This window comes from Macaca nemestrina, chromosome 2 (assembly GCF_043159975.1).
Source record: "Macaca nemestrina isolate mMacNem1 chromosome 2, mMacNem.hap1, whole genome shotgun sequence".
In the NCBI taxonomy this organism is placed as follows: domain Eukaryota; kingdom Metazoa; phylum Chordata; class Mammalia; order Primates; family Cercopithecidae; genus Macaca; species Macaca nemestrina.
The window spans coordinates 54019497-54041995 of NC_092126.1; the positions used below are offsets into that span (position 1 = coordinate 54019497).

The window sequence follows — 22499 nt, forward strand, 5'->3', positions numbered from 1 at the left end:
GATTTACTCGTGCTCAAATCATTTCCTTTGAAACATTACCAAGAGCAGGGTAAGTTTTGTTATGACAGTTCTCCTAACAGGTTTCTGCAGTAATTAACTAAATGGCACACAGTGACTTGTCACAGACAACAAGGTTAAAGCTTTTGATTTTCCTTCCTCCACTTTTAATACTTTTATTTAATTGTAGGCTTCCATTGTGATATTTAGTTAATATTTCAGTGTCTCCCAATTTCCTTGGGTTTGAAACTTCAATTTTTTGAACTATACAATCCCATTCTCTCACATACTTATGTCTAAAATATTTATTGTATTGAGTGGTTGATATCTTCAGTAAATAAACATTGAAAGCTCTATTTGCTTTTTCTTCAATAAAAGTTGGAGTTAACATAGCCAATAGGATGTTCCTGAGATTTTATATTTTACTATTCCATCTTACCCTCCTATATATTTTACTTCTATACCATGCTTTAGGCTTTATAAAATATGAAAATAAACCTAATTTAAAATAGTTTTACTTCTTGCTCTCTATTAGTGTTCCCCACATATAACAATGTTTTAATTACAACAGAAATCTGTTTGATGGCAATTTAGAAATAATTTTATAAACCTTGAGAAGTAATACGTAAAATGTCTTTCTATTTAAATTAAATTAAAACGTGGAAAATACTTGATAGAGGATTCGAGACGTTTTAAATGAAATTCCACGGTGTTCTTGCTGCACAATGGAAGAAATATTCACCATTTAGTTCAGATATTCATGACTGGTTATGTTTACCTATGTGAGAACTAAAATACATCTATTCCTAGCTGATAGCTTGGTGATTAATACTATTCTAGAAATCACCACCACCACTTTAGGATGCCACTTGAGCATCAGTACCCTCTTCTCATTCAGTCTTCCTACCAGTATTCCTTTGCCTTGAAGGGATGTTTAAAATGGTCCAGACTGAAACTGCCTCAAATTTGGGGTTTCCAGCCTGTCAGTCCATATGGATGGGCTTTTTTTCTTCTCAGATGCAAAAGCCCTGAAACCCATCCTGCTCCCCAAGTCAGTCTGGTCATGTCCCCTCTTCCTCTATTCTTCCTGAAGCTGCCTCTTTTCAATGAGATATACTCTGGTAAAATTGCAGGGAAATGAGATTTTGTTTCTCTTCCATCCTCTAGGGCTAGACTAGAGGAGGGAAGGTTGGGAAATTGAGACCTTCAGGTGTGATCCTTGGAGGCTTTGCAGCTACTATAAAGAAGAGGAAGCATGGGGGATGAGGGGAGTGTCTACTTCTTTAGAATGATATCTGGAAAATTGCAAGTGAAATACCATCTTGGCCAAGGAGTGGTTCTGAAGCACTGTAGGGCTCTCTGGTATAATTCTGCAGACCCAAGATACCGAAAAGGCGTTCTAAGTTGAAATTATCAGGAGTCTTAGCAACCGAAGGTGCTTTTTCAGTGATGAGTGTCGTTCAGTATTGGTATTCCTGACACACTTGTAGTCTTTTGAAATAGAATTCAGAAGAGATCCTTTTCCATCTCTGCCCAATGCAAGCCAAGCACTTTCTAAGTGAAGGAAAAGTTTACCTCAAATGAATATTTTCCAGGGGATTTATTAACACTCTTCCTTCCATCTTCTCCTTTATAAAAAATAACTTTGTACATTGGGATAGAAGGTACCTCAGATAGCTTACTGAAGTTATTTGCGTTAATTAGCTGTGTGAAATGTGGAGTTAAGTAACTTTTTTAAAAACTTTATGTTGAAGGAATATCCACAGAGCAACATATACCGAGTGCCTCCTAATTACTCGCCTATCTCCTCCCAAATGATGCACCATCCACAGTCCACCTTGTGGGGTTACAACCTCGTGGGCCAGCCCCAGCAGCCCGGCTTTTTCCTTCAGAACCAATCTCTTACTCCAGGTATGTGACGAGAAAGCACGGATCACTCAGAGATGAAAAACAGCTTGTGGTTCTCTTAGCTTTTAACCTGAAACCTCCACAAAACTTGGACATTTCAACTACTGAGTGCTCAGTTGACATTTCTGTAACTCCCTTCACACAGAAATTTTTTCTTTCTTTTCTAAAATAGGTTAAATCACGAGTTTATGTACTGATTTTGGAACTTTTATTTAGTGTTAAAAGGAAATTAGCTAGTGATTCTAAGCTGTAAGATATAAAAGTTGATAAAGATTTTACGTTGTAAAATTTGTGTGTATTTTTATCAGATATAATTCTTATTGGCGTTTTAAAAGATTGCACAATATTGCACAGTGTCTTTTATTGTTCTGAATTATCATGACAACTAAGAAAATTGATTCAGCAAGATTTAGGTAACAACAAGGAAAACAAAATGTTCCTGATTTTAGTATTGCTTTGGCTCGAGCCCATGTAGATTTCTCATCCGAAATGAAAATTTTCTAAATGAAAACATCTCTTAATTAGAAATGAATTCAATTTTCTTTCTATATGAAGCATTGCATGTTTTAGCATGTTTAAATTATTTGAAATCTCTCAGCTTAGATTGATCTTCTGTTTTTTTCCAAATGCTCTTCAAATGCTGCTGAATGACTTTGTAAATAGAAGAAGATGACTGAGGCAAATCTCACTCATTTTAGAGGTTTATTGTGCCATTTTAACAAATAATTTTTTAAATTTTCTATTGTGATTTTTATTATAACTTGAGTGTGACATTTGAGGTCTGTGGAAGAAAATGTTTCATTTGTGGCTTATAGCAGGGGGAAATCCATATTTTGTCCTCTAAATTAGTGGTTAAAGGAACTGGTCTGGTAGTTAAGAGTTTTAGGTTCAAATCTGGTTCTACCACTCTCTTGCTACATAACCTTGGCCAAATCTTAATTTCTCTGTGCCTCATTTTGGTCATCTGTAAAATGAATATGCTAATATCTATTCCCATAGGGTGGAGGATTCACTTATTTATTCAAGAATGTATTGAGCTTCGTGATATAGTGGACCCAGTTTTGGATACTAGGATATTGCAGTGACCAAAACGTGCAAAATACCTTCTTTTTAAAAGATGAAATAAAGTTTATGTTACACACATGTATATATGTAAGATTTAAAAGTAAAGTGTAATAGTTATATAGCCTTTTGAAGGTAGCTTGACCCTGCAGACATGTTCAGTAAGTGATTTTCACATATTCCTAGCTCAGGGCATTTGTACTTGCTGACCCCTGTGCCTGCAGTGCTCTCCCTCAGATATCTACATCACTTCCTGCCTATCTCCGTTGGGCTTGGTCACATTACTTTCTCACTGGGGCCTTCACTAACCTGTTTTAAATTGTAAATCCATACCCCTTCCCTCTACCCTCTGTTTCTCTCTTTTTTCTGTTTCTCTATTGCAGGGGTGTCCAATCTTTTGGCTTCCATGGGCCACATTGGAAGAATTATTATCTTGGACCACACATAAAATACACTAACAATAGGTGATAAACTTAAAAAAAAAAAAAATTCACAAAAAAATCTCATAATGTTATAAGAATGTTTACGAATTTTTGTTGGGCTGCATTCAAAGCCATACTGGGCCGCATGCAGCCCACAGGCCATGAGTTGGACAAGCTTGCTCTATAGCATCTGACTTGCCTATATCTGACTTTCTTATTGATTTATTATCTTACCAGAATGTAAGCCTCGTGACAGATATTTTTTCTGTTATTTTCACTGCAGTATCCCCAGAACTTAGAGGAACCTCTGGCTTTATAGTAGGCCTTTAAAAATAGATTGTTGAGTGAATGAATATAGACTGCAAACTGGACTCAGAGTGGAAAAGAAGGATGCAATCACCATCCTTTTAAACTTCCTCTTTTTAATGCCTCTTTCTAATGCCAAGGTCCATGTGAATTTTTGGCCATTTTAAAATTTGGAGATGTAGAAGTTTCTTTGTAGATACTGACACACAAGGACTGTCTGTGAATTGAAAGCTTACTACTTTGAAAAAGCACATAATCTCTCCCTGTAGAATACTATAGAAAGCTTTTTGTAAGTTGAGGAACTTTAGGTATGAGATGGCATTTAAAAAATAAATTTTGGACTGGGCATGGTGGGTTACACCTGTAATACCAGCATTTTGGGAGGCCAAAGCGGGCACATTACCTAAGGTCAGGAGTTCAAGACCAGCCTGGCCAATATGGTGAAACCCCTTATCTACTAAAAATACAAAAACAAAATTAGCTGGGCATGGTGATGCCTGAAATCCCAGCTGCTTGGGAGGCCAAAGCAGGAGAATCACTTGAACCTGGGAGGCAAAGGTTGCTTGAGCCGAGATCACGTCATTGCACTCCAGCCTGGGTGACAGAGCGAGACTCCATCTCAAAAAAAAAGAAAGTAACAATAAATAAATAAATTTTGAAAAAAAATTATTTTTGAGGATTTATATGAGCAAATTTATTTTCACTTAAAAAAAAGCATCCTCTAAAGTTACAAGACAGTATGTACAACATGATTCCATTCATATAGGGTTTAAATGCAAAACAATCTCCCACCATCACTCACATACAAAAACATATGTATCTTTCCCTAATCTTTCTCATATATACACACCAGTGTGATAAAGTTGTGAAGAAATGCATAGGATGGTAAACTCCAGATTCAGAATAGCATTTGGTAGGAATCAGTGAGGAAAGTAATTAGGTATACAAAGGGCTTCAGCCAATTTTGTAATATTTTATTTTGATAGTTTCCCAGAGGTACAAGATCATAGAGTTAGGAAAATTTTAAAAAATTAGATTAATCTTTAAAAAGAATTTCCCTTTTCTATAAATGAATCTGTTTTTACATATTAATATACGTAATTCTTAACACGTAATATACGTTCTGATTGTTGCCTCAACAGAAGTTACCCTGCCATGTGTTACTTCTGGTTTTTTCCAAATGCTCTTCAAATGCTGCTGAATGACTTTGTAAATAGAAGAAGATGACTGAGGCAAATCTCACTCATTTTAGAGGTTTATTGTGCCAGGGTTGAGGACATGCCTGGGAAAAAGGAACACAAAATCACAGGAACATCTGTGCTTTTCCCAAAGAGGGTTTGGGGACTTCAGTATTTAAAGGGGAAAGAGTAGGCAGTAGGGGAAAGAAGAAGGAAAAAGAAGGGGAAGTAGATAAAAGGAGTAAGCAGTTTCATTCTTTTGAGGCTTTGATCAACATTCCCTGAATCTACATTTTACATATGAAAGAAGCAGGTTGAAGTTTTAGTCAATTATGGTGTTGAATCTGCATTTTTACATAAGATTAAGTAAACACAGAGTAGAGGAAGAGGTCAAATATGTATTTGTCTCTGATAAGCGGAGGGATGACTTCTAGCTCTGTCCTGCTCCCCCACAACCCCCGCCCCCACCATAAAAGCTGTTAATTTTAGAGTCAATCTCTTGGAGCTTACAAGGAATTTCCTTGTGAGCAAATTTTGAGGGAGGCCCCCTGGGGAGGTGTGTAGCCTTCTATCTTGGCAGCTATCTATTTAGGAAACAACCCGGGGGATAGTTTTTCATGACTCAGTTCCCAACATTGACTTTTACCTTTGTCATAGTAAGTTCGGCATCCCAAGATTTTTAGTTTCTTTTCACAACTTCATAAATTGTATTGCTGATTGTGGTACTGAGTCTTTAAAAGAATGTGGGTTTTTCCAAAAAAAAAAAAAAAAGCTTTAAAATGTTTGTTTTCATCATACATCTTGCTTTATAAAAAAGATAAAACAACTTTTATGAGGTGCTTATGTAGAGTTTTTTTTTTCATTTACATGGACTATTTTTGGTGAATGAAGAATTGACATTTATTGTGAAGCCAGCATATGTTGACTTTTTTCCCCTAAGTTTTAAAGACATATGACAAATTATAATATACAAATATGTAAAGGATTTCTTGTGGTTTCTTAAGCATCAATATAATAGTTGCTTGTTTATTTGATTTTTAGCCTTCAAAAAAGATGTTTTCTCATAACAATCATGGTATTTGAAGTTTGCAAGCATTTCAAGATTTTAAAGCATTTTCATGCCTCTACTATAAAACATGCATTTTCATTTTACCATAGTGAAAAGGCTTCAATGACATGAGCTTCAGATTTGATGAAAAGTACAAAAGGATTTATATGAATGGCTTAAAAACTTGGCAAAATACATCACAAAGGCAGTATGTTTTATATAAGTAATATGTTCCTGAGGGCCTTGCCTAATTTAAAACCCATGTAATTATGAAATTATGCCAACAACTGTATGTTTTGTGCATTTCAATTTATGAACTGAAGACCTCCATGAAGTTATATCAAAGTAGTATAATTCACTTCTACATCACTCCCCCCATCTTTTGTAAATTATGCAACTCAACAGGTCTTTAGTATTTGTGGCAGGTGGGACAGTGCATTGTTTTCTACTTTTTTCATAAAGTGAGACTTAGAAGATGAAATTTCTGTGTTTTGATAAATAAGAAGACCTGTTGCATTAACATAGTTAGAAAGTGTTTCCTTTTGGTTGCTTTTGTAGGTGGCTCCAGATTGGACCCTGCAGGCTCCTTTGTCCCAACCAACACCAAACAAGCTCTGTCAAACATGCTACAGCGGCGCTCGGGCGCCATGATGCAGCCGCCTTCTCTTCATGCAATCACATCGCAGCAGCAGTTGATACAGATGAAGCTTCTGCAGCAGCAGCAGCAACAGCGGCTTCTCAGGCAAGCCCAGACTCGGCCTTTCCAACAGGTTTGTCCAGACCCCAGCAAAGGAGTCCTTTGCATTTTATTACCTCCACTAGCTTGGTATGAGTTTGGGGTATGTGGCATATTCTTCCTGTATGCATATCGCTGTATACTTGTGTGAGTGCAGGTCTCTCTCTCTGTTACAGGCTTATAAATACTTTTCTTCCATTGTATTTTACTGTTATCATTGATCAAATAAGAATTTGATATGTCTTAGGTTTATTAAAAGTATACCTCAAAACAGAAAGAAGGACTGATGACTTTCTGGTCAATTAGAAGAAGCAGGTCTTTTATCCTTGAGGTGACCTTCTCAGAGCGCTCATTTTCCTATTATAATTACCACCATATTCTGTACTACTTTCAGCTCTTGTTTCATGTATTATTTTTAGACTTATTACTGTGAGGTTATGTCTCTGAAGCCCCGATGTTTCTTAGGTTTTCTCTGATAGTGCCCTGCCTTTACTTTTTGTTTCTAGTGTATATTTAATAAGGTCTAGAGCAGAAAATAAATTATAAACAACAGTCAGGATCTGGATAAATTCAATTTAATTCTTGATTTATATTTCTGTTTTTGTGGCCTATAACCCAATGTTCTTTATAGAAGAGGTGATCCATGTTTAAGAAAACATCAGCACTTAGTATAAACTCATGAAGAACCTATGCATCTATATAAATACATTAAAATAAAGTATGAGGTGAGAATGGGGATTTCTTTTTCTAGTTTCTGTATACTTGTATTTTCTAGCCTTTCTAAAGTGATCATGCACTATTTTGATAATAATAGCCAACACTAACAGAGCACTTACTATATGCCAAAACATTTCTAAGCACTTAAATGTATTAGCTATCTTAGATACCAGGGTAACTCTATGAGTTAGGTACCTTCATGACCCTCCAATGGAAATAGCGAATCTACAGGTACATCCTGCTCTAAGAAAAACCACAATACTTTCAACATAGCAAGAAATTCAAATGCTTTAAAAAAATATTTATCTCCATTGTGTAATTTATGGCACTCCCTGCATTTGGGCCACTTAGTGATGATTTTGGTGGATGGTGATGGTGAGGTTAGTCATTCTTAAAAATGGTTCTTTTTTTTTTTTACCTGAATTATAAGGACAAGAGAGAAGAAACTAATTGAATGTATGATAATGCAAGCAACAGTCATCACCACGTGCTTGTCGCTCCCTGAACCCTAGCAATTGCTTTAGCTTCCTGAGTGTAAGAAAAGATGGGCCTAAGCTACTGCTTGCACATAAATGATGAACATTTGATTAAAATATGAAAAATTATTTAATTTGCCTAAATAAGCAACATGTTTACAGTCATTTTTTAAAGCCTCATTGAGAGTTTTAGCTCTTTTTGGGAATCAGCAAAATTAGAGTTGTACTATTGCTTCAAATCATTTTTGAGTTAAAAAAAATTCACTAGACGTTGGAAAACCATCCTACTAGAATGAATTTAGCCCTCTTTCAAAGTAATAAAGCCTAGGACCAGGTGCGGTGGCTTACGCCTATAAACCCAGCACTTTGGGAGGCTGAGGCAGGTGGATCACTTGAGGTCAGGAGTTTGAGATCAGCCTGGCCAACATGGTGAAACCCTGTCTCTACTAAATACAAAAATTAGGCATGGTGGAGCATGCCTGTAGTCCCAGCTACTTGGGAGGCTGAGGCAGGAGACTCACTTGAACCTGGGAAGTGGAGTTTGCAGTGAGCTGAGATCACGCCACCGCACTCCAGCCTGGGCAACAGAGTAAGACTCCATCTCAAGAAAAATAAATAAATAAAGTAAAGTAAGTGCCACTTTAATTTTTTTTTTCGTATCTACCTTTTTATCACAAGGCATAGTTTTTCTTATTTATAGCCCACTTTCAAACTGTTGCTGTCAAATTAACTTTGAAATACTGTTAAGTGGTTCCTAGCACTGGGGGAAAGCCCACTGGGCTATTTATGGGTAAATACACCTGTCCTTAAAAGGTTCTCTTCCTGATATAAGCCATGACACGATTTCAGCTTCAAAATTTTTTTAAATCATTTAATTGAATAATCTACATGTAATCAAAGATATCCTTGCATATTTGGAGAAGTGTACCTGGATGACAGCATTACTTTTCTTTCTCCTACCAAAAATTCCTGGCTCTATCCTTTTGTACCACCTACAGTTGTACTGCTTGTACCAATGGGAATTAATTGTTAGTTCATTCTTTTTCTGATTCTTTTGTGCTAACTCCATTACAATGTTGGATTTTTTTTTCTTTATTCTTCTCTTTTTAAACTTTTAAGACCAGAAATGCCTTCTTCAAATAGGAAAAGCTCAGCCTCATAACAGTGATTGTACAGTATTCACTTCTTCATCTCAAACTCACTTCATAATTGTTTTTAACAGTTGAAACTTAACTATGGAGTCTCTGAAGGGCTTTCACAAGTAAGATATGTCTTTTTCTCTCTTATCATTCTTCAAGTGTTAGATAATTGAGGAAAATAGTATTCTTAAAGGAAGAGAAATGCATATATTATGCAGTCACAATGTACAGTGATCCTGTAGTACATCGAGCTAATGAGATTTGCATGTAGCATCCACCACGGTACCTGTACTTAGGAGGTTCTGAGGAAATGTTAGTGCCTTTCCTTTCTCTTTATAGATCACGCATAAGCTATTAATATAACTGGAATTTAGCTAAATATGGTGTTATGGCAGAAAAATTCTTGTGATAATCCTTCAGAATCTAAAGACAGAATTATATGGAATGTAAGCAATATTGAGCAATTGTTTTAATATATGTTGCTGGGCACAATTTGCTTTTCTAGTAAGTACTGACCATTTCATGCTATAGCAGGAAGAATTTCTCAGGTTACTCACCCACATACGATATGAATTTCTCTAGCTACGTAAGGTCTCATAATATAGTTATTTTTTCATTTTTTGGCTTCTTGTAGAGAAAAGTAAGTAGATGTATTTTTATCCATATCCTAGTAATTTTCTTATTCTAGAGGTTCATTTTCTTAAATATAACGAACAGAGAATTTCCATTTGTATTAATCTTCAAAACCGATTCTGGAATTCAGCAGATGCTTTTACATGCTGATAAGTTTCTCCAGGTTTTGGATGTGACTGCTTCCTATGACAGTTGTCTAGTAACCCACTGGTTACTCCCTTTTCTTATGAGGTCAGACACTGGGCTGTATACTATTTTGTATTATCTTTTCATCTGCTAAGCACATAGTACAAATCTATGAGCTGTGTATCAAATGAATAATGTAAGATTTCATCAGCTGTTTCCAGGAGCCTGAAGTTTCTTAGTAGCTTTAGTCCTCAGCAGTCTGATTTTTATCCACACACCCTTCTCATAGCTTTCCCTCCCAGTGCTTCCAGAAACTGGCCCTTCTAGTGATGTCTGCTGTGGTTGTTTTGAAAACCTAAATGGGAAAGGTAAACATAAATTCCTGACCTCAGGATATATCTAAGACCTCACAGTGTCCGCTTGTCCTCCTCCTGTCTGGTTGGGGGAAGTTGGCATATGCAGAAACCATCCACCCTTCAGTGATACACAATGAAAACCAGAATTCCATAAAATAACCCTCTAGTTCCACTGCAGAGATTGTACATGAGCTTCAGTCAGTCATGGAATATTCTGTCATGGATTGTCTTATATTTCCTCAGGAATGTGTTAAGAAAGTGTTTAACACAGTACCTAGACAACAAGTGCTGAATAGCATGGATATTGTTAAGTATCTTAATGAGATTATTTGATGTAATAATTGTTATAATTGAGTATATTTTCCTATAGCTTTAGTGCATATGGACATGCAGAAAGATGTTTTGGCAAGAAACCTGTTTTCATTCTTCTTGGTTGCAGTCTTCATCTAGGAAAATACAGTAGTCCCATCACCCTGCTTATCCACAGGGAATACGTTCAGTGGTTGCTGAAACCCCAGAGCACCAAACCTGATAGGGACCATGTTTTTTCCTATGTATAGGTACCTGTATGATAAAGTTTAATTTATAAGTTAGGCTCAGTAAGATATTAACAGTAACTAATAGTAAAATAGAACAATTATAATAATATACTGTAACAAACATGTAAATGTCATCTTTTTCAAAATCCCTTACTGTGCTGTACTCACCTATTTTCGGACTGTGGTTTTCTGCAGGTAACTGAAACTGTGGGAAGGGAAACCGCAGAGAAGTGGCGACTGCTGTAAAAAAACAAAACAAAAAACAAAAACAAACTATTCTATTTCTTACTCAGTGTCCTGTATTTAGATGGAACTCAGTCCAGTGGTTACACTACCTTTCTGTGTCTCAGAGTCCCATCTATAAAATGGAGCTAATTCTATACTGTACTTACTTTATAGGGTAGTTGTGAAGTTAATGATTTAGTATGTGTAAAACAGCCCTTAGAACAGTGGATGGCTCATAGTAAGTGCTCAAAAAGTGTTAGCTGTCATACTTACCATTGCTGCTTATTAGTATTTTTATGGTTTGTTATTTCAAAAGAAATTCATTTCCTGTAACAGTATTATTTTCTTAAACATGTTAAGCTTTAAAATGAAGGCATATCAAATGGTTTACTTGTATAATCACATAAATTGCCATTAATAGGATTGGTTTAATCCTCATTTGCTTAATGGTTACCAATAGAACAAACTCATAAAAAGGAATGTTGTTTTGTCATCCTAATTGTCATTTTAGCTTCTTAGAGTGGTGTGTTTTTGTTCTTTAAATACTGTGATGCTTGAGCGACTCATTCCAATCTCAGTATTAAAAGTATCACTGTATTTTATTTTTCACATATTCTGTTAGAACTGTCACAGAATGTAGAATATTGATTATAATGCAAAATGCTGCTTTAATTATTTTCCACCCATTCCATTCTTACACTCAGTATTTTTCTTTTGACAGCAGGAACTTTTTTTCATCTCACCTCACCATCCCCCTCACCATATCAATCATCTAGGGAAGGGGCTTGCAGAAAGAATCTTAAGGGAGTTTCTTTTTTTTTTTTTTTTTTCTTGAGACAGGGTCTCCCTCTGTTGCCCAGGCTGGAGTTCAGTGGCATGATCTCAGCTCACTGCAACCTCTGCCTCCCAGGTTTAAGCGATTCTCCTGTCTCAGCCTCCTGAGTGACTGGGACTATAGGCGTGCACCACCACGCCTGGCTAATTTTTGTATTTGTAATAGAGGCAGTGTTTTACCATGTTGGCCAGGGTGGTCTTGAACTCCTGACCTCAGGTGATCTGCCTGCCTCGGCCTCCTGTAGTGCTGGGATTATAGACGTGAGCCACCGCGCCCGGCCTTAAGGAACTTTCATAACCCTCACAATATCAAATCATCTAGGGAAGGGGCTTGCAGAAACAATCTAAAGTTTTGACCCAGGAAAAGAACTTTATGCCTTGATTTATGGTGTTGCTTTATTCTGATTTTTCCTTTCAGTATACTAAATTATTTTATTGTTCGTGTAATAATTCCAGACAGCATATTTTCAAGAGTCCAAAGAAGGATAGACGGAAGATATGTTTAGCTTGAATTGATTCAGACAAATTGGTTAAAAAATGCGCTTGGTTATAGGCTCCATACAGATCATGAATCATAAGGATTTTTCAGGACAGAAAAGAGGAAGATTCCTTTCAGAGGGCAGAAATGTGTGCCCAGTTATAGCCAGTACATGTAGCGACTTGTAAAGAGGATTTGGTTATCCACCATGGAGTAGGTCCCATCATTTGTGTATCCAAATCAAGGAAATAGGTAATTTAAAGAAGGAAGGATGACTGAGTCAGAACCTCCCAGAGCTGTTAGCTCCTTGGCAAAAATGAATCTGTGACTTCATGGGAACATGCTCTTGGATTACTGTTTAAGTTGAGCAATTACCCTTTGTTCGGTAATTGATCTCCCACCCTAAGGAAATGGAATATGTTTATTTTCTCCATCCCTCCCACTCACTCTTTAATGGTATATGTATTTCAAGCATATAGATGAGAATAGAAAATAATGTAATAATCACTAATGTACTTACCACCTAACTTTATTAAATAATATTCTTCCATAATGCTCTAGGTTATTTTTTTAAATAAAACATTACAGATGTGGATGAGCCTCCTTGTATCATTATTTCCCTCCCTTCTTCTAAAGTGGGAATCCCCATCATGAATTTAGTGTTTTACTTTCTTATGCATGTTTTTGTACTTTTAATATATACATTTGCATCCACCAACATAAACATTGTACAGTATTACTTTGTAGATTTGAAATGTTATGTAAATGTTCTCACACGTGTTGTATTATTTTGCAGCTTTTTTGTAGCTAATATTTTAATTATTTCTACTTTGTTTCATAGTTATATTCATTCATTTATCCTGTTGGATGTTATTTCATTACGAATATTAATATGTTATTCATTCTGTTGATGATGGTCATTTAAGTTATTCAATTTTTTTAACTGTTAATTGTTAGAGTAAACATTCTCTTACATTTCTTCTATACATGTGGAAAGTTTTAGGGTGTGTACCTGAACATGGAAATGCTGAGTGATTTTGAAAGTGGTGGTGATTCCTCTTAGAATAGTATATGGGCATTTTTCTTTCTCCATATTCTCACCAATGCTTGGTATTACCAGACCTTATTTTTCTCAATCAGAGCAGGTGAAATGGTATTATATTGTGACATCTTAATTTGCATTTTCCTGATTACCTGTGAGTTTAGTCATTTTTTATAACTTTACTAGCTATTCAAGTTTTCCCTTTTGTAAACTTCCTGACCATATAAATAGAGCATATTTCAAATTATAGTTTCATTTGTTAAAGGTAGGGAAAATAGTCTTGTTGAAACATATTTTCAGTATTGATAACTAATGTGTTTATTCAGAGGGTGTAATTAATATACATTTCAATGACAAAAACGAACTTAGGAGAAGAAAACCACTGTACTGGTAAATATGTCCTAAACCCTATCATTTTGTTTTTTGGGTAGAAAGCATGTCCAGGGAGGTGGGTGCTTCGCTTATTACTTATATCTGGTATTTCTCTGTTTATTTGAACAATGAGGAAGGTGCTGATTTTATTTGCTAAAATTATGATTAGGCAAATATAATGAGCTAGGAGATAGTGTTTGCCGCTTTATTTTTATGAGAGAGGGCAGAAGATTGGATGGAGGGGTGAGGAAATGAATCACTAATACAAGCATGGCAGTTGAATCTAAAGACCAATGTACACCCCGTCTCTACTAAAAAATACAGAAATCTAGCCAGGCGAGGTGGTGGGCGCCTGTAGTCCCAGCTACTCGGGAGGCTGAGGCAGGAGAATGGCATAAACCCGGGAGGCGGAGCTTGCAGTGAGCTGAGATCCGGCCACTGCACTCCAGCCTGGGTGACAGAGCGAGACTCTGTCTCAAAAAAAAAAAAAAAAAAAAAAAACAATGTACAAATGCAATGAATTATGTACCTATGTGTAAAATGGTGAGAATAGGTATTATTTACCTGGGAAATTCCTCCTATACTTTCTAATTCTCAGTATAGTAAAATGCTTTTTTTATTATTGGTGAAATCCTTTGCTTCATGTCTACCTCCAGAACTCAGTGAGTTCAGGGAAATTTTTAACATTTCAGTAATATATCCCTTGGAATTTGAATATATAAATGATTTAAAAAGGGATTCATTTAGTTGAGAAATAGCAATTTTCCCCAGGTATTCAGTTGACTTTTCGTAAATCAAATTCCCTCTTAGTGTGCAAACAATGGTGACACTATAAATATTTGTTGTCTACTGCGATCAGTTGAATATGTGGTTAACCTGATGATGTCTTCCTTGGATTTACTGGGGATGGAGCTAATCACATCCTTCAAGAACATATGGCCTGCTGACTGTTCACTTAATGTCTTGTCTGCTTAATGTGACCCACATGTCCTGAGCTCCCCTACTGGCTCTAGGGCGGGAAGGACCCTAGGCCCCTGTTGCTCACATGGGGGTTCCAAAGCCCCTTGGTTGCAGCACGTTTCGTTGTCTGATATCTCCTCTACTTCTTTTATGTCACCATTTAACCTCCATGTTGTGCTGTTCTAATATATGAATACCACCATATTGTTTATCAGTGTTGCAGTCTGCAGTGAGGATGTTTGACATATGAATTAATAAAACCCTTATAGGGCTTATGTTTTTAAGTCTTGACTTCCTGCAACATTGTTTTAAATGAAATAGTTCATATGTATTTTGGCTACCCACGTCATTAGGCTAAAAAATCTTATCTGTATTGTCTGCCGTTTTCTTGCTGTCCCCTTTCTGTAGGACTTCTGTAACTCTGCTGTCTCCCTTCTGGAAGACTTTGACAACATAATGGTAACATCCCTGCTGTCATTCCTTTTTCTTTCTTTTCTTTCTTTTTTTTTTTTTTAATAAATTTTTATAGCATTGCCCTTTGAACGTCAAAATGAGAAGCAGGTTTTTCTGTAGCTGGTAATAATTATAGTCTTCATTTCACTGTTACTCACTCGGTTTATGTTTGAGACTGTAACACAGAATCATGAATGCATTGACCATGTTTACTTTAATGGAATTTTTTTTTCTGAAAGTGCCCCCCTTTGATCGCGTCATGATTTCCATCATATACATGTATGATATAGAAACCAATAGACGTTCATGGCCTGGGCTTGGGAACAGAGACCAGTTCATGCACCTTCATCTCAGTCCCAGTTTTGAACCTGTCTATTCCTGAGCTCTTGCTTCTCTCTATGGTAATTTATATCATTAGCAGAGGAACGCATGGCATGCTGATTCATAGGCTAATGAAAACTGTGGTTATGAAACTACCCTCTCATCACATCCCACTCACTGGCTATTCCCAAAATCTCAACAGAACGCATCATCTCTATTTTCTTTCCAGTATGGAGAAGTTTTTTTTTAGCATAGGTCTTGTGCATGCATGTCATAAGACTTCATCTCTACTGCTTTGCCTGGACTAGCTAAGAATGCATGTTTTGCATTAAATTACTTATAGGTTTCTGTATCAGGTAGCCAACCCACAACATAAACCCAAGAAGCATTAGAATAAAAAAGAGCACACATCTCAGTTGTGACTGTAAGTTAACTTGTTTCACTGCCAATTTAATGGGTAACATTATCTATATGTTGATAAAAATGTCCTTAACTGCATATTCAAACTTTGAAAATATTTAGGTTATCTAATACTTGTTATATAGGCATTTTTCTCCAGTAACTACTTTCAGCAAAGGAGAGCTTGGAAACTTATCTGAAAAGACTGTTTTTCTTGACACTTTATGGTATTCAGGGGTCAGGTGAGGATTTTATTGAAAAACTTGAATTAAACTATGAAGTTCCAAAATGTTTTGGAGACAGCTTATGTTTGCTATAGGGCATTGTTTATTATTCAGGTGATAATGTAATTCAGATAGAAAACAATTTGCATCAATCACTGACTTTTTAAAAAATGTTTTTATTGACAACTATTTTGTTTGTAAGTATTTAAAGTCAAAAGAAGGTTCCATGATTTCTATATTAATTCAAAGTAATGAAAAATGTGTATTTTTGCTATTCATTTTACCACTCTTATTTTTCTATAACATTCTGCTTTCTTAGGAAGTTAATATATACTCAATCAGTTCTTATAATTTATAGACATGCTAATACCATAAAGGTTCATTACTGTATGGGATGTGTTTTAGAATGAATTAGATTATTCTAGCAGTTAGTTACTGTTCATTGATTCCCAACCAAGTTGTATTTGAGGTGAAAACTTTTAAAAGTATCAAACATGACTAGCCAACAAGACTTCTTATAATTATAGAATTTCCTCTCTGTTGTCTGCAGTTGAAATAAGCCAATATGATGTGATGGCCACAACTTCTGGTTCATACCATGTGTTGTTTTAGCCTAAAGCACTCAGTAACTTCCAAACTAGGAGTTATAAATAAAACTCTTTCTGCTAGGTGACTTGTAAAACATTACCCACTGGTTTTTGTTATATGCCTTTTATTACTTTTTTTCCAAATCTATATTTCCAGAAACCAAGTCACAACATCTGGCTGTGGTTTTTATGAATATAACTTGTCTGTCTACTTGTAACCCTTAAACACTACTGAAAAATTACTAAATAAGGATTTTAATCATTACTAGTAAATTGAGTGGATAGGAAACTCCTGATTCTGAAATTCTCTGATTATAATCCTTATTGATCGCTCATTGGAGGTGTAACCAGTCCTATGTGAGAAGGAGCTCTTCACATTTTCTCATTTGATTGAGGGTGTAGTTGCAATACAGAAGAGATTAAGACACAAAAGAATGAAAATTATCTTTCAGGATCATTTATCAAAAATTTAAAACTTATCAGATGCATTAATTTCAAATTATGCCAAAAGCCTTTGAGTCAACATCTCTTTGAGCTCACATACTTCTGTCCAATTAAAAAATACAGCAGTAAGAGAGAGAACTCTTCTTATAAAGATTAGGAAGATAGTTCAATATTGAACAGCACAGCTTCTTTAGAAGCTTCTTAAAAATGGAAATTTTAGAAACTACGTATTTAATGTTATATTTTATTTATATTTTGTTTATAGAGGTAAACCCAAAGCAAAGTGCATAAAAATGAAGTAAAGAGACCATGTGTAGGAATTTATCTCAGGTAGTAATGTAGAGATGGGCATATAATTATTAGACTGTCGCAGTTCTCTGTAGATCATTCCCTTTGCACATACAAGTCAGGTATCTGAGGCATGGAAGCTTGAGCAGGAACAGGTATCTTATTCTCTCTTACTTATATGCTTAAAGTCACCTGGCACCTGGCTAGACACAAATATGCCATCAAAAACTACCTTCCTGCAGGCTGGATGCAGTGGCTCATACCTGTAATCCCAACACTTTAGGAGGCCAAGGTTGGAGGATCTCTTGAGTCCAGGAATATGAGGCCGCAGTGAAGTGTGATCTTGCCACTGCACTTCAGCCTTGGCAACAAAGTGAGATGCTGTCTCACTTTGTGTTTCACATAAACAAAAACAAACAAGTCATGTTCCCAGAGAGGTCTCTCCATGCATTAAAAAATATGAAGTTAAAGTGGCCTCGATTGTTTTGGTTGAGCAGAATAAATAGGGAGAAATTAAGTTACTCTCCAGATATGAATGCTGGCAGGAAGAAGAAATCATTAGAACGATAGATGCTAAACATTAAATTAAACTTGAGTTTTCAAAAGACAATGCTGACAACTGTAAGGCAATTAGAAAGCACTTGGTAAAGTAATTGATGCTCAAATATAAATCCTAATTTACCTTCAGATTTCTTGGTTAACAGATAAACTAAATTAAATCTTAGTTATTCTGAACAGATATTTACTGAGCACTTATTATATGTGCTAGGCACTAATTTAAAATAAAGCTTGAAAATTTTTCAGAAATTAACAGGGAACTAAAGTGACCAGATGTCCTGATTTGCCAGGCGTGGTCTCACTTTGCCCTCTTGTCCTGGCTTGTCTAGTTTGGATGACATGTTAGATCATCTAATCTTGGTTTAATGTGGCCAAACCTATGCCCACCAACATTTAAAAGTTTTTACTAATTCTCAGTCTCTAGTTTCCTTGATTATTCCCACATTGTGGTTCTTATTTAACATTTGTAATATATTTCAAGTTATTAAAGAACTTATTCATTCTGTTTTCAACTAATCGAACTGTTTCTACAAATTGAAATAATGTGTTCCTGGCATCATTCTGGAAAAAACAAAGAAAGTAGGAATCCATTTCAGTCTGATAGGAGAGATTAGGGTGTTTTCTTTTTAGGAGCACATGATGATAACAGCTATGCATAGCAGAATTGGGAAGTGCTAGTCAAATAGGGGTATTTGTTATTTTTTCAGGGAGAAGATTGCATATCTGAATTATTTTCTGTACTTCAGTAGTGTGTTGGGACAAACTGGTAGTCGGGAGGGAAAGTAATATGTCCACATATAAATAGTTCACCTTTAGACATAAATGGTTGAAAGAGTGTCAAAACCATATTTCAACTTGTATTCCTTTTTCCTTTTAAAAGTATAGCATGTTTTTCTGAATGTTTTGTGATTTTTAAAAATGTAGAGTGATAGTTTTCAGTTTCTATTTCTTTTTTCTTTCTTTCTTTTCTTTTTTTTTTTTTTGAGATAGGGTCTCACTCTGGTGCCCAGGCTGGAGTGCAGTGGCACAATCTTGGCTCACTGCAACCTCTGCCTCCCAGGTTCAAGCAATCCTCTCACCTCAGGCTTCCGAGTAGCTGAGACTGCAGGCACGTGTCACCATGCCCAGCTAATTTTTTGTATTTTTTGTAGAGATGGGATTTCACCATGTTGCCCAGGCTGTCTCGAACTCCTGGACTCAAGTAATTCACTTGCCTTGGCCTCCGAAAGTGCTGGGATTACAGGCGTGAGCCACTGCACCTGCACAGTTCCTATTTCTTAAATTCCCATCATCTCAACTAATATTTGTAAATAAGAGTATCGTCCAATAGCTCAGATATATAACTTATTAGTATTCTAGTTCTCTCTACCATGTAAATCATAATGTGTTTCCTACAGTTCTTCAATAAAAGCAAAAGAAGAGCAAAGAGTTAGAAAACATCTACTTCACGCATCTGCATGCAGCTGTCACATGCAGATCGCATCCTGCTTCATACAAAGCCGAAAGAGGGCTCCAGTTTTATAAACTACCTATCGATCCCTAGATTCTAACTCATATATAAATAGTTGATTTTTCTGTTTTGTAAAAATGAGGATATATGTATATTTGTCTCCACAAAGAAGCACAACAGTATGTCTCAGGGACCTTGTACGATGCTAGTGTCCAGGAATGGTCTTTAAGGATCCGGTTGATTTAATGATTCCTTGGCATAGTGTTTGGAGGATCAAGAGCCATTTGGATTCTTTGGAAGGAACAGTTTTAGGCTCCTGACAGTCATACTGTCATGGTACGGGTTCTCACAGAGGAAGTTTGGGCTATTTTTCTCTAACCTAGGCAAATGGAGATACAGTTGTTTTTAACAGATTAATGAGCTAGAGACTAAGAGTATCTTCATGATAGCCTACTCTGAAAGTAAGATTCTTGTTGAAGCTCTTATGTGTAGATACCCTCAGAGGTATACTCAAAAATTTATGTTTCATTCACGTATAGATAGTCACCTAGAGAGATGCTGAAGTTTCATAAATGGCCCATGATTTTTTGTGGGGATCATAGAAAGGGCTTAACTGTCTCAGGTATGCGTTTGGTTTTGGTATCTCGTTAATAATTCTTAATAGAGACTGTCCTTTTGTTTTCTCATTAGGATGATTTTACGAGGCTATATGTCCTTACAGAATAAGCACCAAATAAGTATTTTCATCCTTAATGTCACACATGGAGGCATCTCATGATAATGGAAAGAGCCCTAGGCTTTCAAGTCAGACTTCCTGGAGTTTAGATCATGGCACTGCCAGGTCTTTCTGGGCAAGCTTGCTATGTTGCTTAAGCTCTTTGAGCCTGGCTTTTCCTGTCTGAAGATGAGGATGACGCTCCTTTCCTATAGAGTTCTTGTGAGAAAATGAGAGTAAGAACCAGAAGCCCAGCCTCTGAAATATGATCTGTTCTTAATAATTGTTGGTGTCCTTCCTCTTAAGCTACATATTTACCCCTTTCTCCCTGCTAGAAATAACTACACTACTTTTCAAGTACATTAAAATAGCTTTATGCAACTATAATTTAGCATTTTTAAAAAGGAGAATCTCTATTAAAGACAGTAGTAAAATAATCCTATAATAAATCTCATTCTTTACAATTAGTCCTGAAAAAAAACAGAGTGGTAGGAAACTAGACTTCTTTTTATGATTATTACTGCAAGCCTCCATGGAGTAACTTCTGCCACCAAAACATAAAACACACATACAACTGCTCTTGTGAATATATTTGTTTTCTTAGGGCCAAAACATGTATTAGATTAAGATTGGTGAACAGATGTTAATTGGTTTTATTTTGCATTGTAGTTGGTTAGAATTATATTACTTACAAGTAATTACTATTAACTTACAAAATTTATTGACTGTATTCTCACTGATTTTTAGAGTCATAGGAATTACTAAAGGTATTCCTTGAATATCTGGCTAAATAGGCAATTAGTAGGTCACTGTGAAGAAGCTTCATTAAAAAGTCATAAAAATTGTATATGCCGCCATGTGTCTGTACCACACATTCTCTTCCCTGTATAGGCACTGTGTGGTGCAGCCCTGTGGTTCCAGATTTCACACTTAGTGGGACATTTATACCCTGGCATGTATTGGAAACCAACTGACAGCCTCTTCTGCTGAACAGACCATTGATAACTTAGGCTTGTATTTATGTCTTTGTTATCATTGGGAAAATCTGTAGTCTTCCTTGGAGGGAATAAGTTCAACAGTCTAAACACACATAGGAAATTGACGAGAAATAATATTTAATACATTTTGAAAATCTTTGAGTTCTTTATTCATATAATGAGATTAGATGTGGGTTATTTGAATTATTAACCAGAAGCTCAAATCAAGCCCTTGCTGTTATGATCAAGAGTTTGCTTTGGCTTTGTTTTCCAGGGCCAGCCGGGGGACCAGGCTGCTCTCTTTGCTGCACAAGCACGGCCCTCCCCTCAGCTCCCTCAATATCCAGGGCTGCAGCAAGCACAGGTACCCACATTTGCTTCATAGGTACTGACAGGATTTTCAAAGCTCATTATTGGAGGTGGGAAATTAAGTAAATAGAATATATCAACTCCCTATGGTCTAGACTTTGATTACTTCTTCTACGTATAGATTGTAATTGACATTTCAGAAAAGCATTATCAGGATTGTTGAACAAGTCTTAGGATTGATTAAGGAGCATAAAACATTCTAGAAAATCCTTTAAAACTAAATTCAAACATTTTATTAGTGATGATTGTAGATATTGAAATACTTAACAATCCCAGAGTTACTTCTTTTATATTATAATGTATAATGATGTAATTCAGTTTTGAAGGTGTCATATTTGGGCTGGACTCAGTGGCTCATGCCTATAATCTGCACTTTGAGAGGCCAAGGTGAGAGGATTTCTTGAGCCCCGGAATTTGAGAGCAGCCTGGGTAACATAGTGAGACCCAGTCTCTACAAAAGAAAATAAAAATTAAAAAATTAGCCAGGCGTGGTGGCATGCACCTATAGTCCCAGCTGCACGGGAGGCTAAAGTGGAGGATCGCTTGAGCCTGTGAGGTTGAGGTTGCAGTGAGCTGTGATCGGACCACTGCACTTCAGCCTTGGGCAACAGAGCAAGACCTTGTCTCAAAATAAATAAATAAATTGAAATTGTCATATTCAAAGATAGCATCAATGAGGAATCGTGGTAGAATAAGAAGAAAACGGGGCTTGAAATCAGACTTTGGCACAGTTCCTAGCAACTTACTAGCTGTGTGACATTGTGTAAGTTACTTACTCTGAGCTTTGGTTTCCTTCTCTGTAAAATAGAGACGAAGGGTGTGAGGATTTAAGACAACCTGTGGAACTAACATAGTGCCTGATACACAGTATAATGCAAATCTTGAGCTGCTTTTACTAATAATTTTGTTATTTCTGTATTCGTATACTCTCACCCTATCCCTCTGGGAATCAGGAATGCAGGGATGTTGGCAAGGTTGATAGTTGGGTTGGTAATTCAGTCTCTGTCCACAGCTGAAAGAAAAGCCTACACTGGCCTACACAGGCACTGAGTCCTTTAGCCTGGATCCATTCATGCTGCCTGCTAGAAGTGCATTATCCATTTCTCTGTCTTCCAAGTCAGAGACATTAAACTACCTGAAAATGTAGTGCTTTGAGGATT

At 36.3% G+C, this 22499-nt stretch overlaps 1 protein-coding gene across 12 annotated transcripts in view; it reads left to right on the forward strand.

Annotated features, from left to right (window-relative positions):
* LOC105463701 (mediator complex subunit 12L) overlaps positions 1-22499 on the forward strand; it is a 338063-nt gene that overhangs the window by 292732 nt on the left and 22832 nt on the right. For 8 of the 12 annotated variants that reach the window (XM_071091105.1, XM_071091100.1, XM_024787298.2 and 5 more), the window contains 4 exons: positions 1752-1908; positions 6480-6691; positions 14963-15013; positions 21245-21334. In XM_071091105.1, coding sequence (XP_070947206.1) covers positions 1752-1908; positions 6480-6691; positions 14963-15013; positions 21245-21334 — 510 coding nt within the window. The remainder of the gene's footprint in view (positions 1-1751; positions 1909-6479; positions 6692-14962; positions 15014-21244; positions 21335-22499) is intronic. The other 4 variants (XM_071091103.1, XM_024787306.2, XM_071091102.1 and 1 more) reach the window with 2 other exon arrangements.